The sequence below is a fragment of the Elephas maximus genome, chromosome 7 (assembly GCF_024166365.1).
Source record: "Elephas maximus indicus isolate mEleMax1 chromosome 7, mEleMax1 primary haplotype, whole genome shotgun sequence".
NCBI lineage: Eukaryota > Metazoa > Chordata > Mammalia > Proboscidea > Elephantidae > Elephas > Elephas maximus.
The window spans coordinates 63025464-63039980 of NC_064825.1; the positions used below are offsets into that span (position 1 = coordinate 63025464).

At 38.5% G+C, this 14517-nt stretch overlaps 1 protein-coding gene across 1 annotated transcript; it reads right to left on the reverse strand.

Annotated features, from left to right (window-relative positions):
- Positions 1–13360: 13360 nt before the first annotated feature.
- Positions 13361–14299, reverse strand: LOC126080107 (olfactory receptor 5P3-like). Its single transcript, XM_049891409.1, has one exon. The coding sequence runs from the start codon at positions 14297–14299 to the stop codon at positions 13361–13363; it is 939 nt and encodes a 312-aa protein (XP_049747366.1).
- Positions 14300–14517: the final 218 nt, after the last annotated feature.

Genomic DNA, 14517 nt, shown 5'->3' on the forward strand with positions numbered 1-14517 from the left:
TCTAGGAGGTTCTCAATGCAGGGACACATGGTTCAAAGGACATGCAGCACTCCTGTCTCTTCATTCTTGGGGGTAATGAGCTCCTCTCCTCTCTGTTCAATTCTCTGTTATATCCCAAAAGACATTGACTCAAGACACAACCTAACCCTGTAGATTGAATTCTGCCTCGTTAACATATCTACCTCTAATCATGCCTCATTAACATCATACAAGTAGGATTCATAACACATGGGAAAATCACATCAGAACACAAAATGGTGGACAACCACATAATACTGAGAATCACAGCCTAGCTAAGTTGATATACATTTCAGGAGAAGACCATTCAATCTATAAAAATGTTTTAGCTAAGTTGATACACATTTTGGGAAAAGACCATTCAATCTATAACAATGTTTTAGCAAATGAGAAAGGAAGTAGCAAGTACTAAACACTTACTATCTGATTGGTCTGCATGCACAGCCATGATAACCCCAAAAGGAGGTATTTTTGTGTCCGTATTACAGATGAGGAGAATGGTTATCAGGGAGATTAAGTTACTGATTCATGTCTTTGCAGTAGAGGCACAACTGAGATTTAAACCCTGGCTCAGTCCAAATCCAATTTCACAATAAACTCTATTGTAATTTCAGGTCTAATCTCAAGTCTAGCTGGGTGATACCATTCTCTCAGAATTATTAAGTAGAAAAGCGCAAAGACAAAACATGCATGAATATGTTCTGCAATTCCCATAGTTTCACCCATAATCTTATTGCAAATTTGTAGGCATCAAAATTCATCTGTAATATCATCACTGTAAACAACTGGCAATTTGGATCTTCATGTGTTTCCCCCTTTTTTGGTGTAACCATTTGATTCCATAATTATATAGGTGTGATTTACAAGAGCAACTATCATTCCTTTTGTGGACCTGAAATAGAGTCATGGAAAGAACTCAGGAAATACATTTTTCATACATATGAAGGGGGACCCAGGAGGCCATTCACAACGAGAAGAAGCATGAACCCTATAGATCTCCAGTTTATGGAAATTTGGGCAAATGTCCTCATTTGAAATTTATTTCAAGATTCACAACTGTTAACTCAATAAAAATGTACTCCTTTATTTTCCAAATAATTTAAAATATCAATATTTTTTTCCAAACATTGCTGAAAACAACATAGAAAAGCTTCATTAACTCTGACTTTCATACTGATCCGATTGGAAGGAACTTAAATGCACTTTTCCTAAGAGTTGTTGATAAATATTCACCAGTTATCTACCTTTTAAAGTTGATTCATGAGCAGGAATTAAGTGTAACTGACAAAAAAAAAAAAAAATCCTCCTGTTCATTCCAGAGATCAAAGATAACCGACATAGTGGATCTGAACTCTCCTCCCAGTCTGGCTGTGGTTTTGACATGCATCTTGGGAGGCAGACTTGGTTTACTAGGTCTATTGGGAAGGATTTTCATAAGGGAATGTGAAAAAGAGTCTTCAAGATGGTTTAAAATCTGGAAGCAGTCTGAAACTTTTTTACATCTTCTTGCTGTCTCACAGAAATTAGGCTTTCTAGGTTCAATAGCTCTTCCGAAAGAGTGGGGCTTGGAAAAACTGAGGCATGAGTTTTTCAGGGATACATATCAGCTATGTCCCTTTCAGACTGTAGAAATGGTACAGACAGCAGAGGTGGATTTTTACAAAACGTAAGATGAGCACATAGCTTCCTGTGGCTCTACTCCTCGGGCTCCAGCAGGGTAACAGGATTAACTGGAAGAACATAATATTGACATGTTCGCAATCACTATTCCCTTGAGTATTATGAGAAAAGTAGAATTTATCATCCGTAAAAATGAAAAAAAGTAACTGAATCACAGTGAGGGTTGTAAAACCTACCCATGCCACCTTCTCGGGAAGTGTTTGATTTTTCCCTGAAAAGGCCTGCAGACACTTGGAATGGATGAGTGTGAAGATACATAAGTATTAAGATGGGTCTCCTGGAGATGCAGATATGCCCCCTAGTATAGAATGAGTTGTGTTCAACCAGGTGGGATTTGATGCTACACTAAAATGAGCTATAGTGTGTAAACCAAAAAACCAAACCCAGTGCCATCGAGTCGATTCCGACTCATAGCGACCCTATAGGACAGAGTAGAACTGCCCCAGAGAGTTTTCAAGGAGCGCCTGGAGGATTCGATCTGCCGACCATTTGGTTAGCAGCCATAGCACTTAACCACTACGCCACCAGGGTTTCCGTAGTGTACAGAATGAGAAAAAAATACTTTTTGCTATGCTTCAAGAAAACTGCTTCTAAGTTTTTGAGAATTTTTTTTTCCTTTAGAGGAGCTCCACACTTTATTCAATTAAGAAGCATGTGTTAAGTTATTAATATGAATATGTCATATTACCAGGTAACAGCTCTGCCTTCATGGGTCTGATAGTCTATCGAGGAGATTGCCAACTACCTTTGGTACATTTCCAAAAAGAATAAATGCTACATAGAACAAACAATACAGCTGGGAAGAATTGGTCAGTGCCCAAATGAAAAAATCATGTGAGACGTCCTGGAAAAGAGGCACCCCATTCATTCACTGAACTCTCATGACACACCACTTTTATTTACCAGCCTTAGTCTACAAGTTGGGGATACAGAGTTTTAAAATGAGAGAGATTTTATGTGTATCCTTAAGTGAGATAGAGAAGATTTTATGCATCTTACTCTAAATTGTATTTCCCATGCTTAAAACTGCCTGACACATCATAGGCATTAAATTGATTTTTTTTTTATTAGTACATTGGCCTTGGATGGTCACTTTCTGTTCCTTGGGTTTATCATTTGTAACATCATGATTAAATAGTACCTCATGGAGTTGTTGGGAAGATTAAAGATGATAATTCAATCAAACACATAGCTTATTGGCCAGCATATTTCAGATGTTGTATAAAAGTTGGTTACCTAACGTGCCTCCTCCTACATTCGTCCCTCAGAAATTTAGTACATAACACAAAAACTCTTCAACTAAAGGTTTTTTTCTTTGTTTTTCTAGCTTTTTGTTTCTATGCCTGTATGTCTCTAACCTGTGATACCACACCTCTTTCTCTTCACTGTCTTCCTTTAACTTTCCTTTACAGTACGCCTGAAGATGAAACCCAAATTGTATAGAAAGCCCTCAGGTCAATTTTCATGCTGTCCTCTCACACACAGAGTAGATAATGTAAGAAAGTGTCTTAGGCTGGGTTCTCTAGAGATGCAAAGCCAGTAAAGCATGTAAATATATATGTAGAGAGATTTATATCAAGGAAATGGCTCATGTGGTTTTAAGGCTAGAACCTCCCAAGTCTGGGTAAGCTGGAGCTTCTCCTTTTTTGTGTAGCCATGGAGGCTGGCGAACCCAAGATCACAAGTCAGACAGCAGTGCTCTGGCTTACAGGCTGAGAAAACCAGAGAATCCCAACATGAGCAGGCAAGATGGCAGATAAGCTGCAAGCTCAAGTCCCAAGAACCGGAGGTCAGACAAACAGGCGCCAGCTTCAGTATCCAGATCAAGCAAAAGCCCACAAACCTTTGTACAAGTCCACCTATACTGGATGCAGGCCACGCTCCCAAGGAAACTCCCTTTCAACTGATTGGCTACACACTGTAGATCCTATCATGGGGGTGATCACAATATCATACTACTGCCAAACCTCTGAGAATCATGGCCCATCCAAGCTGACACATAATTTTAACCATCACAGGGACCTTGATATAAGGCAAGGTGATAACAGTATGGAAGGAACATTTACATTCATCTCAGAGTCTTGATCTCAAGTGGCTCTGTACCTTTCAGGACAAAGTTGCTGAGCCCGCCAGAAGAACGGGCAACCATTAAGCAGTGACCACATTCCTTTTGTTGGAATTTTCCAGTTTCTTGCACCCGTAGGTTCTTCTCTTTGTGGTGATTTTTCTCTCCCTTGTGACATTCTACTGCAAATGTGTCCATAATGGTGGCCATCATGCTCAGCCTCAACCTTCATACCCTGATTTACTTCTTCCTCTGCATCCTGTCCTTTTCAAAAACCCTTGCAATCATCCACTGAACGTGGACGGACTTGCCATTAGTTAACAGATGCTTTCTCTCCCTGAGTGTGCGACAAGGATGTTCGCCTTTTTTGGCTTGGGAGCCAATAACTGCTTCATCATGGCTGCCGCAGCCTATGAGTGTTACATTGCCATCCAGGACCCACTGCACTATCCCATCTTAAGGACTTAAAGATTTGCTTTCAGTTGATAATAGCCTCTTCTGTGGTTGGGTTTCTGGTTTCCCTGTGCATCCTCAGCATAGTATTCAACTTGGCTTTTTATGATTCCAAAATTATCCAACACTTCTTTTGTGACATCTCGCTCGTGACCTCCCTTGGTTGTGATTGCACTTTTATTCATGAATTGGTTATTTCGTGCTCTGTGCCTTTGTATTGGTGGACAACTTTGTTTTGACTATGATTTCCTATGTTTTCATTGTATCCACAGTTGTGAAGATGCCCTTTGAAAAGGAGAGGTACAGGTAGTCCCTAACTTACAACAAGGTTCCGTTCAGACAACTCCATCAAAAGTCAGTTCTGACGTTAAGCCGAATACCCCTTCTTTTGTTTGTTTTCATTATGATTTCCCTTTATTATCAGTATCTTTATAAATTGGATCTTGGAACATCTGGGAGTGAACATTGGAGAATAATAACATCAGCAAATAAAGCACTGCAACATTGTATATAATGCATATTACCAATGTTAAGATGTACAAAAACAAAAACGGATGGTCATAAGTTCCTTCCACCTACCTTGAAAACATTGTAAATTGGTAACTACCTGTATAAGGGTTTGTAAATTTGCTCCTCCTAACTCACTGTGGTGTTCATACACTATGGATTTGCTTGCTTTGTCTATTTGAAGTCCAAGAACAATGACTCATTGCTTGATGATGTGCTGATAGCTGTGACAAATACAGTACTGACACCTCTGTTTAGTCCTATTGTTTACAGTCTAAGAAACAAAGAAATGCAGATAGTCCTAAGGAAAGTAGTAGGCAATGCAAATAGGTTTTTCAGTTAGAGTATAAATAGAAGAGCCCTGAACATTTAAAAAATGTACATAGTTTTCATAAATATAAATAACAAAATGGAGAACGTCCAGTAAAAATCATCACTTTGTATAAAACCAATTAAAGTATTGTCTAATTTCCTGATATGTTTCAAAACATGTTTTGGGACACAGTATTTACATGATATCAGTTGACTTTGGGGAAGGAAGAAAATTATACTAAGGAGAAAACAGAGAGGGAGATTGAAGGAAGAAAGGGAAAAGAACAAGAAATACAGAAGGAAGGGATGGAGGGAAAAAAGAAAAGAAAGAAAAAATATTACTAGTTTACTTAATCAAAAAAGAGGGATAAAACACAGATATAAAAAAATTAAAAGATTTTGAGGTAATACTTTGCTAATGAGTCTGTTGGAAAAAGTAAACTGACAAAATTTGCCTTGAAAGAAATTAACATTTTTAACATAACAATTTCCATGGAAAAAAAATTGAGAAATCTATCAGTGCTATGCTCCTCATTCCTCACCAATCATTAAAGCAGATTTTTTCATATTAATTTGTTCAAATCCTCAAGAAGCAAATAATTCAAATTCTATTTAAATTGAGTTGCAGCCTAAATAAATAAACTTTCTAATTTATGAAGCCAGCATAGGTGGAAAGTGCTGTATCTTACTTCAATCTGATTATGGCCATAGTAGTCAGTTTCTGAAGTAGGTTGTAGGAGAAATTAGGCAATATAAGGAGTTCAAGGCCTTTCCATAAACTTTAGAATCAAATTGTCCCATTTTCTAATGGCAAAATCATATGGTGAGTAATAACTATGCCATTGTAGCCTTGGGAAGATAAAACAGACTGAGAGCAAAATGGCAAATGTTATCAATAAATGGTGAAGTACATGGTTGGTCATGAAGCACTTTGGGGAGCATAGTATATGTCTCAATTATCTAATGCTGCTATAACAGAAATACCGCAAGTGGATGGCTTTAACAAACAGAAGTTAATTTTCTTACAGTCTGGGAGGCTAGAAGTCCAAATTCAGAGTGCTATCTCTAAGGGAAGGATTTCTCTCTCTGTCAGTTCTGGAGGAAGTTCTTTGTCATCAATCCTCCTTTGGTCTAGGAGCTTTTCTGCAGAGGAACCTCAGGTCCAAAGGACACGCTGTGCTCCCAGGACTGCTTTCTTGGTGGTATGAAGCCCCCCTGTCTCTCTGCTGGCTTCTCTCTTTAATATCTCAAAAGAGATTGGTTTAGTTTGTAGATTAATCTTGTAAATTGAGGTTACATAACTGCCACTAATCCCATCTCATCAACATCATAGAGACAGGATTTACAACACATAGGGAAAACGCATCAGAAGACAAAATGGAGGACAATCATACAATACTGGAAATCATGACCTAGCCTAGTTGACAGACAGTATTTTTTTTCAATGTTGTATAATATTGGTCTCAAAGAGGGAGAAGTTTTGTCATGAAGATGGCAAATAATCTAGAAATATTATAAGAATCTAGGAGAATATCTTGTCCATAGACCAAGAGGCAGTCATTTGATCAGAAAGAGGAAATATTTTGGGGTTTAAAATCAGGAACAGTATGTATCAGAGTTGTATCTTTTCAGCATACTTATTCAATCTGTATGCTGAGTAAATAATCCAAGAAGCTGGACTATGTGAAGAAGAATGTGGTATCGAGATTGGAGGAAGACTTATTAATCTGTGATATGCAGATGACACAACCTTGCTTGCTGAAAATGGAGAGGACTTAAAATACTTGCTAATGAAGATCAAAGACTACAGGCTTCAGTATGGATTATACTGCAACATAAAGAAAACAAAAATACTCACAACTGGACCAATAAGCAACATCATTATAAATGGAGTAAATATTGAAGTTGTGAAGGATTTCATTTTACTTGGATCCACAATCAACACCCATGGAAGCAGCAATCAGGAAATCAAGTGACGAACAAGATGAATCTGCGAAACATCTTGCAACGTGGTTGAATCTGGAGGGCATTATGCTGAGTGAAATTAGTCAATCACAAAAGGACAAATATTGTATGAGGCTACTATTATATAAACTCAAGAAAAGATTTACACACAGAAAGAAAAAGTCTTTGATGGTTAAGAGGGAGGGGAGGATTGGAAAGGGCAAAACACTAGCAAGGCAATAGATAAGTGGTAACATTGGTGAAGGGTTAGACAGTACACAATACTAGGGAAGTCAGCACAACTTGACCAAGGCAAATTCGTAGAAGCTTCCCCTTCTCAACCTTGGGTTCCCCATTTCCATTCGTCCAGCTTTCCTATACCCTCCTGTCTCTTGTCTTTGCCCCTGGATGAACTACATGGTTAAATTACTTGTGTAGTTTTATATGCCTGTCTCATCTTTGTCTGAAGGGTGAACCTCAGGAGTGAATTCAGTACTGAGTTCAAAGGGTGTCCAGGGGCCAGAGTCTGGGGCCTCTCCAGTCTCTGTCAAATCATTGTCTGTTTTTTTTTTTTTTTTTGGTAAGTTTGAATTTTGTTCTACTTTTTTCTTCAGCTCTGTCAGGGATCCTTCACTGTAATCCCTGTCAGAGCTGTCAGCGGTGGTAGCCGGGCACCATCTGGTTGTGCTGGACTCAGTCTGGTGGAGGCTGTGGTAGTTGTGGCCCATTAGCCCTTTGGACTAATCTTTCCTCTGTTTGGTTTTCTTCATGCCCCCTTGGATTCTTTTAGACAAACTGAGTAAATATTCTTAACAGGCACCTTCAACAATTCCTCACCCAGGCAAAAAATTCTGACTCTTGCCCTCTTTGTTTTATAAGCAGTAAAACTTTGACAAAAAGACTGAATTGTTTTTCAGCAAAATCAGAAGTTTCTAGGTCAGGCTGCAGTTTGGTTCAAATGGAGTTTTAATTTAGTTGTGCTTGCATCTCAGTTTTAAAATTCACATATGTACAACTAATTTCCATAGTTTACATTAGGATTCATTCTTTGTATTGTACAGTTTTCACAAATGCATAATGCCATGTACCCACTATTACACAATCAACCAGAATAGTTGCACTGCCTTAAAAATCCTCTATATTCCATTTATTCATCCCCTGCACTTATTCCAAACTCCACCCCCACCCCTGGCAACCACTGATCTTTTTATTGTCTCTATACTTTTGCCTTTTCCAGAATGTCATATAGTTGGAATCGTAAAATAAGCGGCCCTGTAAGACTTGCTTCTTTCAATTAGCCACAAAGATTTAATGTTCCTCTGTGTTTTACAAGACTTAACTGCTCATCTTTATCACAGAATAGTATTCCATTATATGGATGTACCACAGCTGTTTATCCGTTCACCTGTTTGAGTGGGATCTTGGTTGCTTTCAGTTTTGGGCAATTATGAATTGAGCTCATATAAACATTTGTGTGCAGGTTTTAGTGTGAACATAAGTTTTCAACTCATTTGGGCAAATACCTAGGAGCGTGAGTGCTGGATCCTATAATGAGACTATGTTCAGCTTTGTAAGAAATTGCCAAACTGTCTTCCAGTGTCTCTAACACTTTGCATTCCCACCAGCAATGAATGGGAGTTTCTATTGCTAACTTATTCTCACCAGCATTTGGTGGTGTCAGTGTTTCGGCTTTCAGCCATCCTAACAGGTGTGTAGAAGTTTCTGGGTGGTGCAGATGGTTGATGTGCTTGCTATTAACCAAAAGTTTGATGGCTCGAGTCCACCCAGAGGCACCTCAGGTAAAAAGGTTGGTGGTCTGCTTCTGAAAATCGGGCATTGAAAACCCTCTGGAGCACAGTTCCACTCTAATACACATGGGTTACTGTGAGTCGGAATTGACTTGATGACAACTGGCTTTTTAATAGGTGTGTAGTGGTATCTCCTGGTTGTTTTAATTTGGAATTTCCTGATGACGTATGATATTGAGCACCTTTTCGTATGCTTCTTTGACAGTTGTCTATCTTCTCTGATGATGTGTCTGTTCAGATATTTTGTACATTTTTTATTTGGATTGTTTCTTTTTGTTGAGTTTTAAGAGTTCTATGTATATTTTAGAAACAACTTATTTATCACATATGTGTTTTGCAAACATTTTCTCCCAGTCAATGACTTGCTTTTTCATTCTCTTGACAGTGTCTTTCACAAAACACAAGTGTTTAATGTTAATGGAGTCCAACTTACCAATGTTTTCTGTCATAGATTGTGCTTTTTTATGGTTTTGTATCTGAAAACTCATTGCCAACCCGTGGTCACCTAGATTTTCTCCTACATTATCATTGAGAAGTTTTGTAGTTTACAATTTTACTTTTAGGTCTAGAATCATTTTGTGAATGATGTAGGTCAATATCCAGTTTTCTCCCTCTTCTTCTTCTTTTTTTTTTTGCATGTGGGTGTTCAACTTTAGCAGTATTTGTTAACAAGATTATACTTTCTCCATCCAATTGTCTTTGCTCTTTTGTCAATGATCAGTTGACTACATTTGTGTAGGTCTATTTTAGGACCGTCTATTGTGTTCTGTTGCTCTCTTTGTCTATTCTTTTTCCAGTACCACACTGTCTTGATTATTGTAGCTTTAGAGGAAATCTTGAAGTCAGGCGATGGCACTTCTCCAACTTTGTTTGCCTTCTTTGGCTGGTTATTTTGAGTCCTTTGCCTTTCTATGAACATTAGAATCAGGTTGGCAATATCAACAAAATAACTTCCTGGGATTTTGACATCTTAACAATACTGAGTCTTCCTATCCAAGGACATGGAATATGTCTGTTTATTTAGATCTTCTTTGATTTCTTTTATAGGGATTTTGCAGTATTTCTCACATAGATTTTATATATATTTCATTAACAATCCCTGGTTGCACAATGGTTAAGCACTTGACTGCTAACTGGAAGTTCACAGTTTGAACCCATCAGTGGCCCCATGGAAAAAAGACCTGGCAATCTGCTCCTGTAAAGATTACAGCCTAGGAAACCCCATGGGGCAGTTCTACTCTGTCATATAAGGACATTATGAGTCAGAGTCAACACAATAGCACACAACAATAACAACATATTTTGTTGTATTTATAGCTAAATCATTTTTTTGTGTTGTTGCTATAGTAAATAGTGTTATGCTTTTAAATTTAACTTTCAATTGTTCATCGCTGGTGTACAGAAAAGCAATTGACTTTTGTCTATTAACCTTGTATTCTGCTGCCTTGCTATAATCACTTATTAGTTTAGTTTTGCAGGGTTTTGTTTTGTCAATTCTTTGGGATTTTCTGCATGGATGATCATATAGAAATAAGACAGTTTTATTTCTTTCTTCCTAATCCATATGCCTTTTACTTCCTTTTCCTGTCTTAATTCATTAGTTAGGGCTTCCAGCACTATGCTGAATAAGAGTGGTGAGAGAAGACAGCATTGCCTTGATTCTGACCATAGGAGGAAAGCATCTAGTTTCTCACCTTTAAGTATAATGTTAACCGTCAGCTTTATGTAGGTGTTCTTTATCAAGTTGAGGAATTTTCCCTCTATTCCTAATTTGGTGGAAGTTTTTGTCATGAACAAATTTTGAATCTTATCCACCTCAAAACCTTGAGCATGTCTCAGGGTCCCTAGCTGGCACAAGTGGTTTCTGCTCATCTAAATGTAAAGGAGCCCTGTTGGCACAGTGGTTTAGAGCTTGGCTGCTAACCAAAAGGCTGGCAGTTTGAATCCATCAGCTGCTTCTTGGAAACCCTGTGGTGTAGTTCTATTCCGTCCCGTAGGGTTGCTGTGAATTGGAATTGGCTCAACAGCAACAGGATTTTTTTTTTCTCTTTGGTTACTAATGAAATGTTGGTGGTTCCACAGAAGAAAGGCCCAGTAATCTGTTTCTGTAAAGATTATAGTCAGGAAAATTTCATGGAGCAGTTCTACTTTGTAACACTTGAGGTCGCCATGAGTCAGAATCAACTCAACAGCATTGGTTTTTTTGGGGGGGGAGGAACTGTGTTTCTTGAGAAAACAATTGAAACAATGTGCTAAATAATAAGGAAGAAGTAGCATCAGGATTTCATATGAGTCAAACATTTAATAGACCCAGTTTACTACCTGCTATTACTCTGAAATAAAGAACATGAAGCTACCTCAGGAGCCATCCCAGATTGTTATGTTTCCAGTGACAGGAGGTCATGGGCTCTGTCTTTAGTTATCTAGTGCTGCCATAACAGATACATTGCAAGTCTGTGGCTTTAATGAACCAAAGTTTATTTTCTTACCGCTTTGGAGTCTAGAAGTCAGAATTCAGGGTTACCATGCTAGAGGAAAGCTTTATCTCTCTGTAGGCTCTGGTGATCTTCATGTGATTGGCGTCTATCTTCCCCATCTCTGCTTGCTTCCTTAATCTGCTCGTTTACATCTTACAGACATTGACATGAGACATACCCTACAGTAACACTGTCTCATTAACATAGCAAAGAAAACCCATTCCCAAAGGAGATTATAACCAGAGGTAATAGGGGTTAGGATTTACAACACGTATTTAGGAGGGACACAGTTCAATCCATAAACAGGCTCCAAATCGAATATTAAGGACCATCATGTTGTGGTTGACTTCCAAGGCAATTTAAGACATGTGGAAAGAATCCTGTCTGTATAATTTAGATAATCCTTAAGAAAAATAACTTGAGGCTTAAAATTCTTGTTTCCTGCTATTTCTGAACTGTAGTGGACATGCAAAATCATCATAAGCACTCAAATAATGAAGTCAGTTAATTTCCCTGAATGCTGGACAGACTTCCAGGAGGCAAGGGTGACCTCTTCCTCTCCCTTGATACAGGTAAAGGTTTCCAGAGGACATCATGATATCCTGCTGTCATTTGAGTATGAAGCTTGGTTTTATATGTGGCCTCTGGAGTATCAGTCAGGGTTAATGCAGGAAATAGCAACAACTCCTAGTTATCTGTTAGAAAATCATTTAACTCAGAATTTGATAGTTAAAACTATCTGAAGGGCCTGGAGAAGTTGAATTCAGGGGACTAAAATCAAACTTTTGGCTTCATGATCCTATCATTGTAGCTGCAATTTAGAGGTTAGGAAATGAAGAATGCTACTTTTTCCACTACTTGAAAAAGTTGGCCTTAATGTTGAAGCCAATAGAACCACTGTTGATGATTAAATAAAAATTGTGCAGTCTAACTTGTATCGAGAGTAACCTTGTGTTTGCATTTTTATTAAGAGAAAAAAATCAAGTTCCTAAGAAATCGCCTCTTTTTTATTAAAATATGTATTCATATAGAAAATATAAGTAGAAGAACAAACACAAAGGAGTCTGTAATAATACAAAAAATTTTAAGTTCTAAAAATGAGAATTAGACTGATGCCCACCCACCAACACTGCCATCAAGTCGATTCTGACTCATAGTGACCCTACAGGACAGAGTAGAACTGCCTGATAGAGCTTCCAAGGAGCACCTGGTGGATTTGCGCTGACGACCCCTTGGTTAGCAGCCGTAGCACTTAACAGCATTTTCAAGGCTCTTGCAATAGTTCCAGTGAGATTATGGGTAAGAAATCTGAGCTTTTTTAGTATCAGAGGCAATACAAATAAAACAGAAAATGGTTCAGCAGACATATACCTGTACAACATACATTTTCCAAACTGAAACCTAACAACAAACCATACTGACATCATTTAATTCTTCACCCCACATTGAGCTAGATCATCCCTGTTAACACACACTAGGATATCCTTCAGGGTCTTCTTAAGGCATTTCGTGATAGAGATTTTTAAAATGAAGGCCTGGTAGTGGAGGACGGCTTCAGATATCTTCTGAGTTGGCTAGACCACATTCACCTGCAGAGGTACTGCAGAAGGGGCCTCGTTCGTCAAGGCTGGATCACAGGCTACCAGATTCTTCTCCACCAGCATCACTGAGTTCAACCTTTAGAATGTCTATAGAACATGAAGTCCATATTTTTGAGATGAACAAATCTTGGGTAGCACACTACTATTCATTTCCCATTCAAAGAGTTTCAGATGTGTCCACAGATGTTAATTCCAAACACTGCATTCAAAGACCACAGAACTTATTTGAAAATATTTGTGCTTAGAGATATAGGTGACAGTGAGTGGAGCAAGAATAAAGCAAATATGTTTTACTAAGTATTCCTATCCTAAAGAGTCCACATCTACTTTTTTATGCTAAAACTTTCTTGAAAATGACACAATGAAATCTGTGGCTCTAGAATACTATGAGTGTATACTGAAATTTACTTAGTACATCATCTATTCATCTGCAGGAGAGGTCCACATTAGGCATGGTTCATTATTAAAAGCAAATTTTGTCCAACTCAGATTTGTTCAGGGCCACCAGTGTGTTCTAGCCACCAGTTTTCTCATAGCCTCTTTAACTTCCTTATTCCTCAGACTATAAATAAGGGGATTCAACATAGGGATCACCACCGTGTAGAACACAGATACCACCTTGTTCTGGTCAGTTGAGTAGCTGGACTTGGGCATCATGTAAATGAATGTAATGGTCCCAAAGAAGAGAGTAACTGCAGTGAGGTGGGAGGTGCAGGTGGAGAAGGCCTTGTGGCGACCCTCAGTGGAGTGCATCTTCAGGATGGTGATGAGGATGTAGATGTAGGAGACAGCTATGACAAATACTGTGACCACAATGACAGAGCCAGAAGAAACAGCTGGAATGATGTCAAAAGTAAAATCATAAGAACAAGAAAGCTTCAAAAGTGGTGAATAATCACAGAAGAAGTGATTAATTTTATTTGGCCCACAGAAGGACAGACTTAATAAACAGCCAATAAATATCCAAGCATTCACACACCCACCTAGGTAGGATGTCCCTACGAAGAGAATGCACATTCTGGGGGACATGTGGGTAGAATAGTGCAGGGGTGAGCAGATGGCCACATAGCGATCATAGGCCATGGCGGCCAGCAGGAAGCACTCAGTTGTCCCAAGCATGACGGCAGAACAGAGTTGAGCTACACAGCCAGCAACAGGGAGAGAAGTTTCCTCCCTTAAGAACCCCATGAGCATGGCTGGAGTGACTGATGAGGAGTATCCCATGTCTACAAAGGCCAAATGGCAGAGAAAAAGGTACATCGGGGTATGGAGCTGAGGGCTGCCTCTGATTAACATGATTATGCTGATGTTGCCCATTATAGTGACAACATAGACCCCTAGGAACACAACAAATAAAATGACACAAACTATAGGATCCTCTGTTAACCCCAAAATAATGAACTCTGTCACAGTTGTGTAGTTTCCAGTCGCCATCTTTAGTAGTTGGGAATGGTACTCACTGAAAGCAAAACAAGTGGAGATTAGAATAGAAATAAATTTTTTAATTTGGATACTTATTTTCCAATAGATATGTAATAAAAATTACAACATAGACAATTTAGTTTAAATTTTTGGTTTCATAAAGTGCCTTCACAGAATCTCTCATGTGAGTTGAGAACACATATGTTCATTGATGTAAGACCAAGAATACT